Source organism: Aspergillus brasiliensis (assembly GCF_001889945.1).
Source record: "Aspergillus brasiliensis CBS 101740 unplaced genomic scaffold ASPBRscaffold_9, whole genome shotgun sequence".
NCBI classification, from domain to species: Eukaryota; Fungi; Ascomycota; class Eurotiomycetes; order Eurotiales; family Aspergillaceae; genus Aspergillus; species Aspergillus brasiliensis.
The window spans coordinates 1,333,338-1,351,567 of NW_027137450.1; the positions used below are offsets into that span (position 1 = coordinate 1,333,338).

General features: G+C 50.0%; 7 protein-coding genes across 7 annotated transcripts; 4 read left to right on the forward strand and 3 right to left on the reverse strand.

Moving 5' to 3' along the window:
* Positions 1–227: 227 nt before the first annotated feature.
* ASPBRDRAFT_45539 (2EXR domain-containing protein) lies at positions 228–1,185 on the reverse strand (the record flags this gene model as incomplete). Its single annotated transcript, XM_067625432.1, has 1 exon — positions 228–1,185. A coding segment is annotated over exon 1 (530 nt), but the record flags the coding sequence as incomplete, so codon positions are not given.
* A 1,939-nt stretch (positions 1,186–3,124) lies between these two features.
* On the forward strand, positions 3,125–4,963 carry ASPBRDRAFT_56951 (uncharacterized protein; the record flags this gene model as incomplete). The annotated part of the gene is made up of 1 exon (XM_067627658.1): positions 3,125–4,963. The coding sequence occupies one exon, from the start codon at positions 3,125–3,127 to the stop codon at positions 4,961–4,963; it is 1,839 nt and encodes a 612-aa protein (XP_067477500.1).
* A 2,050-nt stretch (positions 4,964–7,013) lies between these two features.
* Positions 7,014–8,681, forward strand: ASPBRDRAFT_45542 (uncharacterized protein). Its single transcript, XM_067625433.1, has 2 exons — positions 7,014–7,837; positions 7,940–8,681. Exons 1-2 carry the CDS (start codon positions 7,112–7,114, stop codon positions 8,435–8,437), a joined length of 1,224 nt encoding a protein of 407 aa, XP_067477501.1. The 5' UTR covers positions 7,014–7,111; the 3' UTR covers positions 8,438–8,681.
* A 245-nt stretch (positions 8,682–8,926) lies between these two features.
* ASPBRDRAFT_197939 (uncharacterized protein) lies at positions 8,927–10,512 on the reverse strand (the record flags this gene model as incomplete). Its single annotated transcript, XM_067621153.1, has 4 exons — positions 8,927–9,092; positions 9,149–9,690; positions 9,750–10,082; positions 10,141–10,512. The coding sequence occupies 4 exons, from the start codon at positions 10,510–10,512 to the stop codon at positions 8,927–8,929; spliced, it is 1,413 nt and encodes a 470-aa protein (XP_067477502.1).
* A 736-nt stretch (positions 10,513–11,248) lies between these two features.
* ASPBRDRAFT_129786 (MDR family MFS transporter) lies at positions 11,249–13,590 on the forward strand (the record flags this gene model as incomplete). The annotated part of the gene is made up of 8 exons (XM_067618166.1): positions 11,249–11,537; positions 11,629–11,875; positions 11,988–12,357; positions 12,442–12,585; positions 12,701–12,870; positions 13,023–13,048; positions 13,140–13,170; positions 13,230–13,590. The coding sequence occupies 8 exons, from the start codon at positions 11,249–11,251 to the stop codon at positions 13,588–13,590; spliced, it is 1,638 nt and encodes a 545-aa protein (XP_067477503.1).
* A 425-nt stretch (positions 13,591–14,015) lies between these two features.
* Positions 14,016–15,351, reverse strand: ASPBRDRAFT_130356 (uncharacterized protein; the record flags this gene model as incomplete). Its single annotated transcript, XM_067618222.1, has 4 exons — positions 14,016–14,554; positions 14,628–14,714; positions 14,771–15,224; positions 15,298–15,351. 4 exons carry the CDS (start codon positions 15,349–15,351, stop codon positions 14,016–14,018), a joined length of 1,134 nt encoding a protein of 377 aa, XP_067477504.1.
* A 395-nt stretch (positions 15,352–15,746) lies between these two features.
* ASPBRDRAFT_45548 (cytochrome P450) lies at positions 15,747–18,229 on the forward strand. Its single transcript, XM_067625437.1, has 4 exons — positions 15,747–16,312; positions 16,368–17,129; positions 17,185–17,708; positions 17,831–18,229. The coding sequence occupies exons 1-4, from the start codon at positions 16,110–16,112 to the stop codon at positions 18,016–18,018; spliced, it is 1,677 nt and encodes a 558-aa protein (XP_067477505.1). The 5' UTR covers positions 15,747–16,109; the 3' UTR covers positions 18,019–18,229.
* Position 18,230: the final 1 nt, after the last annotated feature.

Here is an 18,230-nt window from a genome sequence, read left to right on the forward strand (position 1 = left end):
TGGAGATACAGAGAGCCCCTCTTACAGTTCAAGACTGTTTGCCGTCACTACTCATTCCCCTCTACGCAGAGTATAGAAACAACTTGGAATTCGTTTATCTAATCAAAGCAATGGAATTTTCAATTCTCTTTCTACTGCCCAACCAGCACCCAAGGCTCATTTCATGATTGTATACACCCGCCTCACCCGAAGCAGTCTACCATCATGCCATGTCGTCACCCTATGGATGTTGAGGCTCGCCCACGCGACAAACCGCGCAAAAGCATCGGCATCAGGATGATCACCCTCCTGGCTTTCCTCCCGGCGATATGCCCTCCTACTGTTATCCCACACCAACGTCTCCGACCCAGGAACCACCGCCCACTCCCACGGCCTCTGCACCCCAGGTAGCATTATCAGATCCTCCACCTTCTCTGACACGTCTTCGACCACCAGAATCTCTTCAAACTGTGGGTATGTTACCATGGCGAAAATTGCTCCGATGAACCAACGAAATTTTTCCAGCAGAGGCCGGGGGATGGCGAGACGGCGGAACGCAGGCAGGCGGGCAGGCAGGCTGGACTGACCATTCAAACCGACGTATTGGGCAGCATTATGCGCAGTTAGTCCTTCAGTGAGCAGTCTGAGAAAGATGTCCTCGGGCAAGTACAAAGCGTCCGAGGTGGGATGAGGAGATCGGGTGAAGCAAAACTCATCCTGGGTGAGGTGGGACAAGAAGGTCCCCGTTTGCTTTCGCAACCATTTGCAGGCAACGAGATGGGCTTCATGATTTACAAGGAAAAGAGGCATCTCTACTCTCATTGTGGGCAGGCATGCGAGTGGGAATCCATAGGGGGTCTCGTCGGATACAAAGTAACGCTTTACTTGGTAGATGCATAGGCCTTGATGGATGGGGGATGGGAGGGCATGCTTCCAGATGAGGAGGCGGAGCTCGGGGGGGAGGAGACTGAATATGGAGAATTGGGGTTCCATGTTTGGCAGATGCTTGACTGAGCAGAGGGACAAGATAATGATGGAAAAGGATGCTCGAAGAAGGTGGATGAATGTGGGAGGAAGGCGGAATGGATATGGCTGCTTTGGTTTGGATATCCTCTGCCATATAAACACAGGCTTCCACTGATTAGTCACGACCGGCGAAGCTATCCCGCAGACTGGGATGAGCAGCGCTTCTGCACGGCAAGAACCGACATGAAGGATGTTTATTCTGAGTGATACTAAGCAACCCTGCGATCATCTAGTTTGCTCATTACTTGGAGATACCTTTTTCGTAACCATATAATCTTGGTCTACTGATGGATAAGTACATACGACCACAGGGTGTGGAAAACAGGGCTTCCCGTCCGCTCAGCCGTACTTAAGCCACACGCCGGGAGGTTAGTAGTTGGGTGGGTGACCACCAGCGAATCCCTTCTGTTGTATGTGTTTATCTCTTCATTTTTATCCTTTCTTCTCTCGTTCTTTGCTTTTTAACGTTTGCTAATTGCATTCATGTCTTTATCATCATTTACACAGAGTTGTTGGCATACCAACAGACGAAGTTCCTACCTGAGGGTGTATATATCTTCCTCGCTGGCTGTATTCAGGACAATGACTAGTTTTGTTGCACTACTACCCCTGCTTCTAGGGTCCATCGAGCTGGCGGAAAAACACCCGGAATACTTCATCAGTACCGATGGTTGAATGGCAAAACATGTAGCAAAGGCTTGAGTTGACAAGGAAAGTGAGGTGCTTGATGCAGAGTTAGCAAGATCATTATGTCTTTACGCTACAGAGAACGGTCAGTTTTATGTCATGAGCCCCAAAGTGCGGAGTGAGATCGGCATCAAATAGTGAACCAATTGGACGGGCTCAATCAAAAGTTTATAATATCCCAACAACAGAACCTTTTTGAATATATGGCATAGATTCTTAACTAAATATAGATTAGGTATCTTTATTTCTAAGACGTGAACTACAAGAGATTGAATATATTGAGAACTCAACGAAAAATGTAAATTAACTCGAAAGATTCCTTTCTTCTTTCTCTAAATTTTTGTATTATATATTTTTCCTATTCCAGCTGAATTTAAGTTTGTACAGTTTCACATCAACAAATATAAAGAAGCTCTCCTGAAAAATTGCTAGACTTTGAACATCAAAGCTTAGGACTAACATCAATCCTTCTAATAATCCTATCTAACAAATCATGTAGAAATAATGGCGTTCAAAATAGATGATTTGGTTTTAGCAGATGTCCCGAGACTTTTGAACACATTATAGTATTCCATGTGTCAAGCCACTAAAACCGTGCCACATCATCTTACATCGAGCTGACCCCACGATGAAAGTTCGAGGATTCATGTCAAGCAGGAGCAATCATATTTCCTTTCTCTTATTCTGCAATAATGCTCCAGCTCATGTTACGATGGCATGGTCAGCGAATCAAAACATAATGGAAACTCTTTCTTTGTCGCTTGATGACATTGAGGTCAAGCCTGAGGAGGCCTGCTTTCTCTGTGACTGTTTGATCGAGACCACTTGCTCCCACCATCCGTCAGGAGACACAAAGGCTCAGATCCAGTTATATAAGAGGTTATGCTTCCATGACCTCTGTGACAAATGCGATTTCTTGTCCCGTCGATCTCTTTGTGAAGTATGCAAGCACATGAGGCTTGGCCATATTGTGCGCTGCGGGATATGTGAATATAGCCCATCTGTGTCCGTGCGCGAGGGTGGCTATAAGGATAGCTGCGAGAGCCTGCAACACCTCGATGGCGTTCGATTATTACTTGGAACGTGCGATGGATTGCAGCAGCGCTCCAGATATTGCGAGACTTGTCGCGTATTTGCGCCAGATGCAGACAGGCTCAAGAATATGTATGGCTATCGCGCTGATGATAAGATCCAGTTGATAGTCGGATTCGGATGGTCTTCAAGCCACTCTGGATGGCCTCGAGTGGGTCTTGAGTTTCATATAAGACTCCGCATCGATGACGGCCTTCGGAAGGACGGTGAGTTGCTGCTCGTCGTATGATCTCACATTTTTGGAGATCACTGCTAAATTCTGCCAATGTACCCTGTTTCAGAATATATTTACGAGGGCAGTGCTAGTAAAGAAGTCTTGAATGGATCGATTTCTCTAGAAATGTCAGCGAAACGAATTCACTGGCCAACAGTATATCAATGGCTGGGTAATTGCGATTTCGGTACCATGGATCACACGGTGTCTTGTCACAAAGACACTCCTCCGTCTATCCTGTCCCAATTCCGGGTTATTGACACTGAGAACCAGTGTGTGGTGCTAGCACCGCCGTTTTGCGAATACGCCGCTTTGAGCTACGTTTGGGGCGACACGAAAGGTTCCACGCAAGCGCTTGTCTCGAACATCGCAAGCCTTGAGAAGCGAGGGTCGCTGTCAGAGACCAAAGTTTCGCTATCCGCCGTGATTCGCGATGCTATGACTGTCTGTCGTCATCTGGGAGTCAGATATCTATGGGTAGATCAACTGTGCATATTGCAAGATGAGGACATGGCGAAAAAGGCCCTTCATCTGAACGCCATGGGTGAAATATATGGGAATTCATATGTGACGCTGGTGGATCTGGCAGGCACCAATGCTAATCACGGACTTTCCGGAGTTGGTGCCAGGCAGCGGGTTTCACGGCGGAGTGGCAGAACGCAGGGTCTCTATCTTCTAGGTGGATGTGAGCCTTACGACAGTATTCTCCGCCGGTCGAAATGGATGACTCGAGGTTGGACCTTTCAGGAATCAACGTTATCACCGCGGCTGCTGCTGTTTTCCGAAACGATGCTCACTTATGAGTGCTCGGGCAGGAATTTCGTGACTGATGATGAACGTGGGAATGTCGCATTCAGCAGCAAAGTGAAGATACCTTTGGGTTCTTACCAAGACATTGTTCGACTGTATACCAAAAGAACTCTCAGCTTTGAGTCCGACATCCTACAAGCATTTGCGGGTATACTACATGCTGCCTGTGGTTCTGACCACTACTTCGGACTGCCGTTAGGCACGTTCACTCAATCACTGAGCTGGTATACTGATAATGGAAAATACTATCCTCGCAAGGAGACCAACCAAGAAACTGAGATATTTCCATCATGGTCCTGGTCGTCAACGACTAGTAGCATCAGGTTCGATATGAAAGACTTGAGAACAATTACGGTTCCTATGGCTCTCTCCGCAATTCCTGCGCCTGAAAATAAGACCCAGCCCTTCAAGGTGATCTCGGATACTTCGGCGCTTGGGCGTGCAGAGGTGCCCCCGATAGCGTATCCATTCTATCTTTCCAGTGCACTTGTACTGATCCAGGCGTGGAGAGAAGGCTGCTTTGCCGAGACAATCCCAATGGAGCTAGACAACGCCGAGTTAACCTGGAAGCAATACCTGACGATTATCCGCGACAAACAGTCATCTCTGGCTAAGCTTTGCAATGCTGCGCGAGGAATCGATCCACAGACCTTTATGGTTCGGGATTTCCATTCAAAGTTTCCCGCTCACCTGCAGTGCAAATGTGAGCCTGGGTGCGTCATGGTCTACACGCAGTCACTCCGTCTCAGAATCGTACCCGCGACAGAAGGATATGGCGAACCCAATCTTCAGGACCAACAAGGGCGAATCATCGCGTGGCTTCTGCCGCACACCGCAAACTGGAACTCAATCACGAATACGCTCACAAGTGGTAGGACTAGCCAGCTCGACGTGATAGCTCTGTCGTTTGAAACTTACCCCGTGGGGTTTGAACATCACGAGACGTACAAAAGTTGGCAGGGATACAGTGGCCAAGAAGATCTAACATGGTACGACTCTTCAGGGAAAGCTCTTAGGTTTGCTGAAAAGCCGAGGATCCAGCTCATGGTGGCGAAGACCAAAAATGGGATTAGCAAACGAGTGGCGCTGGCAGAGACCTGGCTCCGAGTTTGGATCTATGCAAAGCCGCAGTTCCAAACGTTTATTCTTGCCTAGATGAATCACAAAAATACCCTTCTGATGTAATTAGAGCAGTCACCACAATGAGGCTGGATTCCTCAAAGATGCTGAGAGGAAATAGCTGACTGCGTGATAATGGCTTCAACGACACATCGTTACCTCAAGTCAAAGTATCCCTGAACTGGTATGACTATACTAGGCTGACAATTATGACACATCCAAACAACTCACAAAAACAAACGTGATAGTATCTTGTTTGAGTATGCGACAAACCATGATTTCAGTCCCTGTCGTCGGTGATGCCTAAGCCTCCATGCATATTGTAGTTGTGTGTTGTCTAAGATATCTCCTGCGAAGCCATAAAAATTGCTGCTTTAGGTCAACTTTATCGACCAATAGGATAAGACAGTAATACTGAGGATAGCTTACTGAAATTGTGGCAATATACAAGTGCGTTTCTTTATATGTCACGCAACACAGCATGCATGGACTTCGGGTAAATTGAGTCATCGAATCGCGACTGAATCGACCGGCAGACACTTCGCTTACGCAAGGCGGCACGCACATGTCATACCACACGCTGTTGATGCATGCAGGATGGCTGAAAGTTGTTGCATGATGGCAGACACTTCTGCAAGAAATTGGGGGCTAAAACCCGTTAAGAGAGATATTATTGTACTCAATTAAGGTGCAGATATTGCAGATACTGACGCACAGGAGCAACAACATTGAGGCTATACACAGCGGCCGCTAGTCTTCGATGGCCCCCGGACGGTGGTTATTGCTCCTAACGCACCACCCTCCTTTGATCCCCATCCTCGATGCAGGACCACTAATGTATCTATCCCAAAGTTGTCTACGACTTTGTTACTATATTGAGAGGTAGTAGTTCGGATGATCAAAGTAGGGCAGAACTCTGGCAACTTCCAGTTCGCTGCGGATATAGCATCTCGATGTTTTTAATTATAAATATTATATAAATATTCAACTCAACATACCAATAAGTTGCCAACCATGTCAGACTCAACTATATTAGGCAGAAGGACAAGCATCTCCCCGGTATTCAGACGTGAGGCTGTGACACCTCCGCACCAACCCTGATCGATAATGGATGACCCATTTTTAGCGTCGGCCATCCGTCCGATCCAGACCCATGCATGAGGGGTCAAGTAAGCACTAGTAAGCACTTTGTAAGACCAAGTATTAACCTTGTACGATTCCAGGCCGTTATTTCTTTGTTTGCTTGGTTTCGGATGTTTCTGATTCCTCCACTCGGCCCTCTCCTTCCCCCCAAACCCTGGAAATGAGGAGAATCACATATCCTTGTAGGGGGTTAGGTTTCATGACCGCCTCATGCAGGTAGCAGAGCAGGCTGTGTGCCTTTCGAGCCAATGGAATGCGATTAATATCAGCAAGGCATATTTCCTTCATCGTAGCCATCCGTTTCTCTTTCTTCCTGTTCTCCGAACTTTTTTTCATCCGCCTCCGCAATCTCTACCGTTCGCTCTTCATCCTTAACCAATCCTCCCAACTCAATCCCACTCTGCACTCCAGATAGCAGTACTTCCCTCAACTTTGTTACATCGATCTTTGTCCGGTTCATTGATCTGCTGCTATCACCATGTTCTTCGAAGCATTGGGCCTACTCGCCCTCGCCTACCTGGCATGGAGCATGGTGACGTTGGAGATTAACTACCGTCGGGCTTCGAGCATGGGTATCCCCTTGGTGCGCCTGTACATCGACCCTCAGAATGTTCTCTGGATGGTCCTTGATCCCATTGTCTGGCCCTGGCTGAACAAGCTTCCCATCAATTGGCGCAATTACAGCTTCGGTCGCTACTCCCGCCGTGGATGGTACTTTGCCGATCGCGGCGAGTCTCATCAACGCTACGGTCCCATGTGGGCGCTGGTGACTCCTCGCGATATTTACATCAACGTCGCGGATCCGAATGCCATTCATGACATTTTCCAGCGACGCACCGACTTTATCCGACCTAGTCAAATGTACAGTATGTCCGAATTACTGTGATAGAATGCGATGCCTTTTCTTTCCAGTAGGGACTTGCTAACCAGGTTCTACATATAGAGGTACTGGAAGTGTACGGACCATGCATCTCGACAGCTAGCTGGAATGACTGGCCTCGGCACCGAAAGGTCCTCGCCACGCCGTTCAATGAAAACGCCATGTCCTTCGTCTGGGACGAGAGTGTGGAGCAGACCCGCCAGATGTTGCAGGTCTGGGACTCTTCGGTGGATGGGCACATTCCCAGTGTCGCAAAGGACCCGCGGACGCTCTCTTTGAATGTCCTGGCCGCCACCGGATTCCGCAAATCGTTCCCTTTCCACAGTGCCAAAGAGCATGAAGTCAAGCATGGTGCATCTGCTACTCCGGACGATGAATCAGATGGCTACCGCGACGCGCTTCAGACTGTGCTGGATAACTGTATCCTCCTCATGGTGATGCCTCGCAAATTACTCACTCTGCCGTTTGCACCCGAGTCATGGCATCATCTGGGCAAGGCAGCCAACGATTTCAAGAAGTATATGGTCCAGATGCTGGACGAAGAAACTAAAGCGTTGAACACCGGAAGTGCGGGTAGCGGAGGCCTGATGACTTCCTTTGTTCGCGCCATGGATCTGAAGCAGAAGGTGGATGGGGAGAAAACCAAGACAAGTGGCTCACCACCGAAAGGACTCACCGTGGATGAGATCTTTGGGAATATCTTCGTTATCAACTTTGCGGGCCATGACACAACCGCTAATACGTTGAGCTTTGGCTTGCTTTTGCTGGCCGCGTACCCGGAAATCCAAGACTGGGTGGCCGAGGAGCTGCAAGGGCTTGACGAAGACAACATCAAGGAGCATTATGGTGAATTATTTCCGCGACTGCTTCGTTGTCGCGCCGTCCTGGTATGCCCCTCCCATCCCCATTTTTATTTTGATTACATCTCTCCCTATCCTTCATTTTGCCCTCTTTTACAGGTTTCGCTTCCACTGACCACCATACCACAGCTCGAAACCCTCCGCCTCTTCCCACCCATCGTATCCCTCCCCAAATGGACCAACGACGAGCCCCAATTACTCAAATTAGGCGACAGAGACATACTAATCCCTCCTCACGTCGGAGTCCACCCCAGTCTTCTCGACATGCACATCCATCCCCAGTACTGGGACGAGCCGCTGACCTGGAAACCATCCCGCTGGATCACCAAATCAGCTGCTCCCTCTGGCGATGTCGCGGAGGAGCTCATCACCCCATCCCGGTCGACCTATTTCCCATGGTCGGACGGACCGCAAAACTGCCCGGGCAATAAGTTTTCGCAGGTCGAGTTCGTGGCTGTGATGGCGGCTCTGCTCCGGGGTCATCGGGTGCACCCTGTTCCCAACCCTGGAGAAAGCCCCAAGGAGACGCGCGCGAGGGTCTTGGCGACCACGCAGGACGTGGATTTGCAGTTGCTTCTGCGTATGACGGACGCGGATCAGGTCCGTTTGGCGTGTCGTCGGGTGTGAGGGTTTATCTATCAATATTGGGCGGATGGTGTAAACAATTGGTTTTGGTTGGAGTTGGAGGTATTTTAGTGCCTAATGTACTATATAGTAGAGTAGATCTATATTGGATGGACGTTGCTAGTACAGTGATATATACGAAAAAAAATGTGATCATACCAGTAGAGCACTCGAAGAGCTCAATTTATAATGTTCCGTCTAGAGCCTTACCAAGATGCACAGGCCTGGGGGATAGGATGATTTCGAGCATTGTGATTATGCCCTTTCTAAGGTATAATCAAGAAAAAGATTAATCAAGGAATCTCGAAGAACAACTATCAAGTAGCGTATCCATATCTTAACAGGTGATTCAGTTGTACTTCCTCAACACCACTTCATATCAATGATTTCACAAAGCCAGTGAACTAAACCGACAACTAGTTGTTCCAAATCAAGATTGTCAATCGCATTATTGAACATATAAAGATGACTCCTAAATAAATACATCCTCATCTACTCCCCCACCCACTCCGCCTCAATAATGGCCATCCTCGCCCCCTCCGGCACCGTCACCCCCAAGAAGCGAAAGCGGGAATCCGCCTCGACAAACAAACTCTCCCACGTCTCGACATCCCTCTCGCGGGCATTATTAAACGCCTTCATCGAGATATCCATATACCTACACATCAACCGTTAGCCTCTACCAACACAACCAATGAAATCAATAAATCTTACCGAAAATACCGCTCCGTCATCGGCCCAACCTGCCCCGGCTCCGGCAGACAAACATCATTAACCACAACACGAGCCCCCTTCTTCAACGCAGGTGTCAGATTCCGCAGAATCTGAATGGCGTATTTATCCGACCAGTCGTGCAGAATCCATCGCAGGAGATAGACATCTGCGCCGTGGACAGGCTGGACTTCGAGGAAGTCGTGCGGCATGCCGGTTACTCGGTCGGAAAGGGCTGGGGGAACGTTGGCGGCGAGTCCGGCGATGGTGTCGGGGAGGTCTTGGACGATGCATTGGATGTTGGGGTAGCGGGTGGCGATTTCGATGCTGACTTCGCCGTTGGAACCGCCGATGTCGACGATTGTGGTGCTACTATTGTTGTTGCTGCTGCGGTCGAAGTTGTAGTTGTTCAGGAGGTGGGAGAGATGGTAGGCTGGGTGGAGGTGGGAGAATCGCATGGCGGTGATGAATTGTTGGTGGCGACGTTGGTCTTTGCGGATTTCGTCGAAGGGGTGGGAGTTGGTTCCGTGGGCGATGGAGTAGCCCTGTAGAAAATATGGCATTCAGTACAGTTACTTATTGCGGGGGATGGAGGTATACTTACGGTCTCGTTTGGCTCTTCAGACCCTGGCCACTTCTCGGTTGCTTCGACGGTGCGTGTGAAGGCAGGCCAGAACTCCTGCGCGATATTTTGAATCCAGGCTTCGACCATGGGGTTATTGATGAGGAGCTTGGATGCAGCGGTGTGTCCGATGACGCCTTTCGTAGGCTCGCAGAAGACATGCCGGCTGATTGCGACACGGAGGAAGCGGGAGAGGTCTTTTTTATTGAGCCCGGTTGTTTTGGATAGCTCTTCGAATGTTGTGGTTCCGTCTAAGGGTACGTGGGTGGCGATTTGATGGCGATAAATGTATTGCAGGCTGAGTAGCATCAATTGCTGTACAAATGAACGTTAGTAAGGTACAGCTGTAATGTGATGGGAGAGAGAAACGCACCTCTCCAGGACAGCTGAACAATAGCCCCAGCGGACCCAGCATAAGGTGGTGAAGCTCGTAGGTTGCTTCAATGGCACCCTCCCTCGCCTCCTGCACTTCTTGCGGCAGCGGCTGAGCGGGGTGGAGGCCATCGCCATTCTGGTAGGAGGGCTCTGGAAGGCCTTGGCTTCTTATGAAATCCAAGAAGACTTTGGTGGTACTTTGGACTCTTTCGAGCAATTGTGTGACTTCATTCGTGGGAGGTTTGGGTAAGGAAGAATAAGCTCGGGGATACCTGTATTTAGCATGAAGAGATGGCAAGAGTTGATAGTGTGGCCGCAATTGCGTGAATCGAGTAGGGAAACCCCGCGAGGGAATAATTCGATATGCCATAACTGCGATATGACAAAGTATAGCTGTGGAGAGGAGGAAAAGCAGTCTAGATGTTACTAGTAAAACAAATCCGTACTGGCAATGAGTCTGAGGAAAGCTGAATACTACTTATCTCCTTTTCCCGACGGTCATCATCTCAGCCCCCATCAATACATCCAAGCGCCTTATTCCTTCGGAGGATAGCAGGTACCGTGAGATAGATTCCCATTGAGTTCAGTCACGGCACTTGCAAGGCTGTCGGACTCACCAACCACCACTCAACTTCTGTGAATTCTCCGACATAGCCCTACTTGGCCGCATGGCAGCAGCGACAACTTGGCGGGTGCGTAACTTACGTATGGCCTTGTCTGCCTCGTGTCACAAGAGCGTATGGCAGGTATAAACAGCGGGTAATTCATAGCGGATATACGGTCCGTCCCGGTTCCTTGAATCTGATAGGCGCAACTGACTGCGCGGCGGTATTTGATGGATGCACGATGCCGATCCCAATGAATGTGCTGGATGGAGGGTAGGTCATTTTAGACCAAGTCTCTACGCGGCTGTGTATCATCTCATCTTCCCTGCGATCTTCGATGGCAAGCAGGTGTATCCCGACAAACAAGGAACTGTTCACTTGATTAATATCCAGCGCCCAGTCTCTCATTCGAACCGCATTACAGATGAGTTCCTTTCAGCCTCAAGTCAATTCACATCATCCGCGCCGAGCACGACCACCAGGACCACAACCACCGTCGAGATGGCTGCCACTGACGATTCTACCAAAGAGCCTCAATTTCTCACTGGATGGAGGCTCGGCGTTGTCATTACCTGTTTATTCTTTGGATCTTTTCTGATTGCCTTGGACACCAATATCATCAATGTGGCTCTGCCGCAGATTTCCTCCGATTTCCGCGCATTGGACGATGTGGCCTGGTATGGGACCGGCTATTTGCTGACGGTGACGGCGTTTCAGCCCGTCTACGGATGCTTCTATCGCCTATTCCCCACGGATATTGTCTACCGCCTGTCTATCATCATTTTTGAGGGTGAGCGACTAGCCGCACCGTGCTCCTGTTTTCCGCCCCCATGGTCTGTTCACACTAGAACAAGCTTATTTCTGACTGATCCGGTCCACAGTGGGCACGATCCTGTGCGCAGCAGCAAACTCCTCGCCCATGTTTATTGTGGGTCGCGCCGTCGCTGGCCTCGGGGCCGCTGGCGTGCTCCAGGGCGCTCTCAGCATCATTGGACAGGTGGTGCAGCTGGAAAAGCGCCCACTGTACATGGGAATTGTCATTAGCGTGTTTGTCATAACGGTCTGTGTTGGACCCCCGCTGGGTGGAGCCTTCACTCAACACGCCACATGGCGCTGGTGCTTCTGGATGTAAGCGTATCCCCCTCATCGCCCCCTCATCGCCCCCCTCACTCTCTCTTATCGAAGTCTCGATAATCCCCGCTTCTCAGCTAACGTGGTGGATACCTTGATGCGCATTCAGCAACCTGCCATTCGGTGCCGTTGTGCTTGGCGGCCTGACCCTCTTCCTCCGAATCAAAGGTCAGGCAACCAAAGATCGGCAATTACCGCTGCGTGCAAAGCTGGCCAGCATGGATTTTGTTGGCTGTGCCCTTTTTCTGGCGGCCGTCTGCTGCTTACTCTTAGCCTTACAATGGGGGGGCCAGACGAAGCCGTGGTCCTCTTCCACCGTTATTGGTCTGCTCGTCGGCTCCGCTGCCTTAGCTCTGCTCTTCATCTTCGTCCAGTGGAAGCGCCAGGAGCGGGCCCTCATCACGCTGCGGGTTTTCTCCCGCCGGAGCGTCTTCACCAGTGCCATGGTTCTCTTCTTCCTCGGCGGATCCACTTATCTGGTAAGACAGCTGTCTGCCTTGGTCTTTGCATCGTCAAACCCTGCTGCATACACGATGATCTATCTTTTTCTGACACAGCCTCAGGATACTTATTTCCTGCCGTTCTATTTCGAGGCCGTGCACGGAATCAGTCCCGTCTCCAGCGGGGTCAACTTCATTCCCCTGATGCTGACGGAGATGGTCGCATTGGTCATTATCGGGGCGGTGGTCAAACAATGGGGGCATTATGTGAGTGACCAACAAAAGACTATTCCATACTGCAACCCAGTTTCCTGGCCCCCAAACCACTCTAGGCGACCCTCCTTCTTCTACAGTGTACTTCTCGCTTACTTCCGCATTTCAGGTCCCCTACATCCTTGCCGGTGACCTAATCTGCATCGTGGGAACGGCCCTCCTGACACAGTTACACCCGCACACCCGCACGGTACAATGGGCGGCTTATCTGGTCGTCACTGGTCTTGGCCTGGGACTAGCCATGCAGCTTCCCTACACTGCCATCCAAGTCACCCTTTCGTAAGTTTATCTCAGCTGCCCCCACTCCCCACATTATGCACACCGTTACGTCCGCCACGTTCGCACAGAATTTCCCCGAGACATGACGGAAGAAGCGAAGCCAAGCCAAGCTAAGCCAAGCTGACACTCTCTTTCCCAAACACGGCACACAGTGCAGAAGATCTTCCAATGGGTAATGGTACGTGTATCTCCCTAGCCTCCTCGCCCCCATCACAATTCTCCGATAATCAGCCATCAGCCATCAGCCCCAACACTAACCGCGATGACAGCCATCGCCGTACTCTTTTACCAATTAGGCGGGTACGTACCTCGCCTGTCTTGGAACAAACCTAAATTCAAACTAACTAATCCGACTGCAGAGCCATAGCTATCGCCATGGGCCAGACCGTAGTCCTCAGCACCATTACCGAAAAGCTAAATGGTCAAATCGCCGGCTTAACCAGCCATGATGTCTTCGAGGCGGGCGCCGCTAATCTCCAGGCCCTTGCGCCCACGGCAGCGGATCTGGCGTTTTTGCGGGAGATTTGGAATGAGGGGATCTCGCGCACGATGATCTTGTCGGTTGCGCTGGTGGCGGCGGCGGTGCCGTTTACGTTGGGGATGGAGTGGTTGGATGCGAAGAGGGTGGCGAGGAGTAGGCAGGCGGAGGAGGAGGGGGAGAGGGAGATTGTGAAGCAGGAGGTGGTAGTGAATGGGGTGGAGACGGAGTCGGAGAAGTGAGGTAGGTAGGTAGGTGTAAGTGTTGTGTAGTTGATGGGAGATGGAGGGACTCAGAGGAGTATGAATGGAATGGGTTGCCTGTGATAATATATAGACAGTCGATATATGGAGGAAAAAAATATATATATTACATGTATCGGTTCGATCTCTGTACAAGTTAACTAGTGACAGTGGATAGAAGTCTATCCACTCTGGACAAGTGAATAATGTTGTTATTCGAAGGAAAAGTTTGATCTATGCAAGCAGTCGTGAGATTATCTCCAAAAAGCCTTCCCAACAAAGACATTATACTATCAAGCGAAGAAAATGACAAACAAGGACATCTTATATTCACAATAATATATATACTCCAACCAGCCCACAAAAACAAGCCATAAACGGTCCAAACATAAACCAGGTCAATTTACAGGTCCCAAGAAAACCCCTCAATTCCACGGATCCTCACGAGAATGATTTCGACTCGCCGGAGCACTCTCAACATCAATCTCATTCCGCACATGCACAAGATCCAGCGGAAGTATCTTCGGACCAGTACCGCTTCTCTGCGACGAACCATCGCCCTCGACGCCCGGACCGGACTGGGTGCGTCGATAGCCATTTCGCATGCTGTTGAGGAGAGGGTTATTGGGCGGATGGTAGGCCACTTTGCCGAAGAGATGCTGGTTTTGGGATGTCACGAAGAGCTGGCGGAAGGAGGCGACGCAGGAGATGATGATCGCTGGGGAGATGTTAGTGGGATTTTGGACGGAGAGCATGGATGTGGTCGTACCAGTTCCCATTTCAATAAAGCTCCACAGGTACAACCAGGAGATATCGACAGGTTCATCGAGGGAGGTATTCACGACGACCCGGATGATGGCGATCGCCATGACCACGATGGTCACGGAGAAGACGCTCAGTAAGATGAGCTTCTTTGTGAATGTAATGCGTGTTTTCCAGAGGATGAGCACGGGGATGGATAGAACTGAGAGTGTAAAAGGAATGTTAGCTATACGCCGTTGTTGAGTTGTATATATTGTTAGGGGAATGGTACTCACTCATCAGATCGGTCACTACATCCCCTGCACAGTTCGCCCAGAATGTACGATTTTCAAAGTGTACATGATAGAGATTAGAGCATTGTGCTGAATAAAGATATCAATACATTTATACCGGTATTTATCATCAGGAGATAACTTACTGATGGTATATTCCAGTCCCCCAAAACTGCATCGATAGTCGATATCGGCGACCGAGGCCATCCAGACAGCCACGGTGCAGAATAGAACCACATACCACCAGATCCGGTGGCTCTTGACCTTGGAACCCAGTCGGTAGAAGAAGGTCAAGAACGAGAACTTGACACACCATAATCCCGAGTAGAACAGAATGGTGAGCGGTGCAACGAAACGCATAAAGTGCCCGAACTTGGGGAGAATGTCGGGGGTGTAAGGCTGCTTCCCCTCGCTGACCGCATACATCGCATACAGCGCTTGTCCCTCGATCTGCCAGATGATGGCAGTAGTCAGCATGATTGCCCATGCAAGCAGCACGAAGAAATCATCCAGATAGAGGCGCTTGAATGATCCATATCGGACAACGACACGGAACACGACGAACAGGAACGAGGTACAAGTGAATGTCCAGAGGAGGCCCTGTTATGTCCGATCAGAAATGTGAGTGCGGACTCAGTGGAGAATACTCCATGTATAACATGGATTCACGTACCAGAAATGCCGGCTTCGAGACCTTAGCATGCATTGTGAAAGCGCTCCCAGCCATGGTGGATGCGAGTGATGCGAGGGAATACCCGTAGTACCTGAGTTGGTCGAGCAGTCTGCGGAAGCCACATTGATAAAAGATGACCCAGAAATAATTCGCCGTTCCTCGAAGGAGGCGGGGAACTCTCCTCAGACTGCCACGCTTCGTTGCTCACGCGGGAATTCCGGCTTACGATTGCCTGTTTTCCCATCTGCAGGACACCATGCTGCAGAGTAAGCCCTAATGCAGCCAAACCCCGACTGATAATGGGGGCGGAACTTAAAAGCCTTGCAGTTGCAGCCAGCGAGTCAGGGATTCATCTTGGTCCCAATCAGATAGTAATGCGTCTGAGAGGGTGTGGAGGAGCGGGAAGGACTCTCGGGCCTTTGTACAGCCCAAGCTCATAGCCACGAAGTTTTATGTCAGAATCAGGATGAACACTCGCCATACTTGCATGAGACAACCGGTAGTCATTCAGCCTTGCCAAGTTTCTCGTTTGTGGGTTTCATTTGTCCATTCGATTGTGCCACTTATTTCTCACTCTTAATAATACTTCGTATTGGTTTGTCCTCTTCGTTTGATTGTTATTCTTAGTTTCCTATTCATTAATTCTTTTTTGGCTTCTACCCGCTATGTTATCCGCACCTTTCTATTCTGCTCCAGCCTCTGCTCACGCGGTTATCCTCAAACTTTGAGGGAAGAGAAGCAGCGGATTAAATAGTGGCAAGCATCAGCCACGGATTCCGTCTCAAACATCAGACATTTTGACTTTCCACACCATGAATCCTGTGATTGTTCCTGGCGCTGCCGCTGCCGCTGCCCTTGCATTAATCTTCTTCATCCTCCGCGCTTTGTCTGCACGGTCACGAGGATTCAATAAGAAGCTTGATGCTGCACCGCTGACCGTGCCGTACACGATCCCACTCGTTAGAAGTACCTTTTCCTTCGTATTTGATGGACCCAATTTCTTCATTCGGGCCGCGTAAGCCACTTCACCATGTTCCTCTCTAAGAAAGCTCATGCTGAACAGCAAACAGCCGATTCTGTCAGGGTCGCTGGCCACTGCGTGTAGGCCTGTTGAACGATGAAGTCTATCTAGTCCAAGGACAGAAAAACATCACCTCCATCTTCAGCAACCCCAAGCTCACAGTGACCCGAGCTTATGGCGTGGTCCTCAAGTACTGCTGTGGCATGGATCAGAAGGCCGTCGATGTCTACGTCTCAGACACGTCGGGGTCCCGGGAACGGCCCATCCCTGGTAGCAGCATCCCACCCAATCGCCGTGTTGGCTACCATACCCATGAGAACCTTTTCCACGGCCTTCTCGGAAATGGTCTCGGCCATACAGCAGAGCGGTTTGATGCCGCCATAAAGTCCTCGCTGGAGAAGGCTGTACCGATAGGGCCTAGCTGGACTCATGTGGATGATCTGACGGAGTTCTTCGAGGACCATTTGGGAACAGCTATTCTGGAGGCTCTATTCGGCCCTCTTCTACTCACTGAGACCCCAGGGTTTCATCGGACGTTGTGGCAATATGATAAGTACATCATGTCCATGGCCAAGCGGTTACCTTCCTGGTTGATCCCTGAGGGCTACCGGCTACGGGATGAAGTACTGCGTGGGATAATGAAGTGGCACAAACAAGCAACTGAACTCTCAGAGAATAACGCTGCCGATCTTGGGGAAGGTGATCCATATTGGGGCTCAGCGATGATGCGCGAACGCCATAAGATGCTGCTAGGAATCGACGAGCAGGATCTTCGATCGGTAGCTTCGACGGATCTTGCTCTTATATGGGCGTACGTGTTCTCTGCGAACCATCCCCAAGCTGAACATTATGCTAACAGATCTCAGTTCTATCACGAACGTCGTTCCATCCACCATGACACTCTGCACACAATTATACAGCGACAACTCCCTAGTAACCGAACTCCGCTCTTCTCTGAGCGACAGCATCCAGTCAGAGTCTGAATCTCTGCAATTCAACATGGACAAAATCAGCAAGAAACCCCTCTTACTTTCATTATATGCAGAGACCCTGCGATACGGGGTACAGATCCACGTCCCGCGCTGCTCCCCCAACCAACCATTACATATCGGGAAAGGCGTCATCCAGCCCGACAAGTTGATCCTGATCAACACTGCACTAGCGCATACTGATGATGAAGTGTGGAACACTCGCGACGGGCAGTACCCACTCGACACGTTTTGGGGGCGGCGGTTTCTTGTCGATCCGCAAGACCCACAAAGTGGGCCTTTGAAGCCATCGTCAGCTCCGTACGAATTCATGATGGAGCAGATGAGAGTTAAGGACTCAGATAGTACGGGTGAGCAGTTTACTGTTCAGGGTCTTGAAGGTATCTGGATTCCTTATGGGGGTAAGTAAGCTGAATTCTTCTCTCCAAGCCCGGGGTTTCTTTATGCCACTGTGAAGGTGGCATGCCGATCATCATCCACGACCTGTATTGGATCTAAACAGCTGACGATGCTCGCAATACAGGAGGACAGAATGCATGTCCTGGTCGTCTTCTAGCCAAACGGATCATGTTACTCACAACTGCCATGATGGTCACCATGTTCGATGTGGAGCTTCTGGATCCAGTTCCACACTTTGACTCCCGCCGCTTTGGATTCGGGGTCCGCAAGCCAGTAACCAAGGTGCCTTTTCGTATTCGTCGGCGTTGCTAGATATATTGTGTTGTCGTACTAGGTGTAACCTCCCGCGGGTGGCTTAACAGCCAGAAGGTGGGTGGGTTGATGGCACTCACCAAGTAATATGGCGAGACTGCTGTTAGTTGGGTGGAATAGAGAGGTTTTATGATAGTATATGATGAATATGACAAGTATGTAAAGGCTTATATCTACTAAAAGTTCCATGAAGGTACCCTCCAAGGCCCCAT

What these genes read in the sequence shown, in the direction of transcription:
- ASPBRDRAFT_45542 (XM_067625433.1), top strand. Translation starts at nt 7,112, where the DNA reads ATGTCCTTCGTCTGGGACGAGAGTGTGGAGCAGACCCGCCAGATGTTG. An exon ending in TTCGTTGTCGCGCCGTCCTG is followed by an intron (nt 7,838 to 7,939) that starts GTATGCCCCTCC and finishes ACCATACCACAG; the next exon opens with CTCGAAACCCTCCGCCTCTT.
- ASPBRDRAFT_45548 (XM_067625437.1), top strand. Translation starts at nt 16,110, where the DNA reads ATGAATCCTGTGATTGTTCCTGGCGCTGCCGCTGCCGCTGCCCTTGCA. An exon ending in AATTTCTTCATTCGGGCCGC is followed by an intron (nt 16,313 to 16,367) that starts GTAAGCCACTTC and finishes AACAGCAAACAG; the next exon opens with CCGATTCTGTCAGGGTCGCT. An exon ending in GATCTTGCTCTTATATGGGC is followed by an intron (nt 17,130 to 17,184) that starts GTACGTGTTCTC and finishes AACAGATCTCAG; the next exon opens with TTCTATCACGAACGTCGTTC.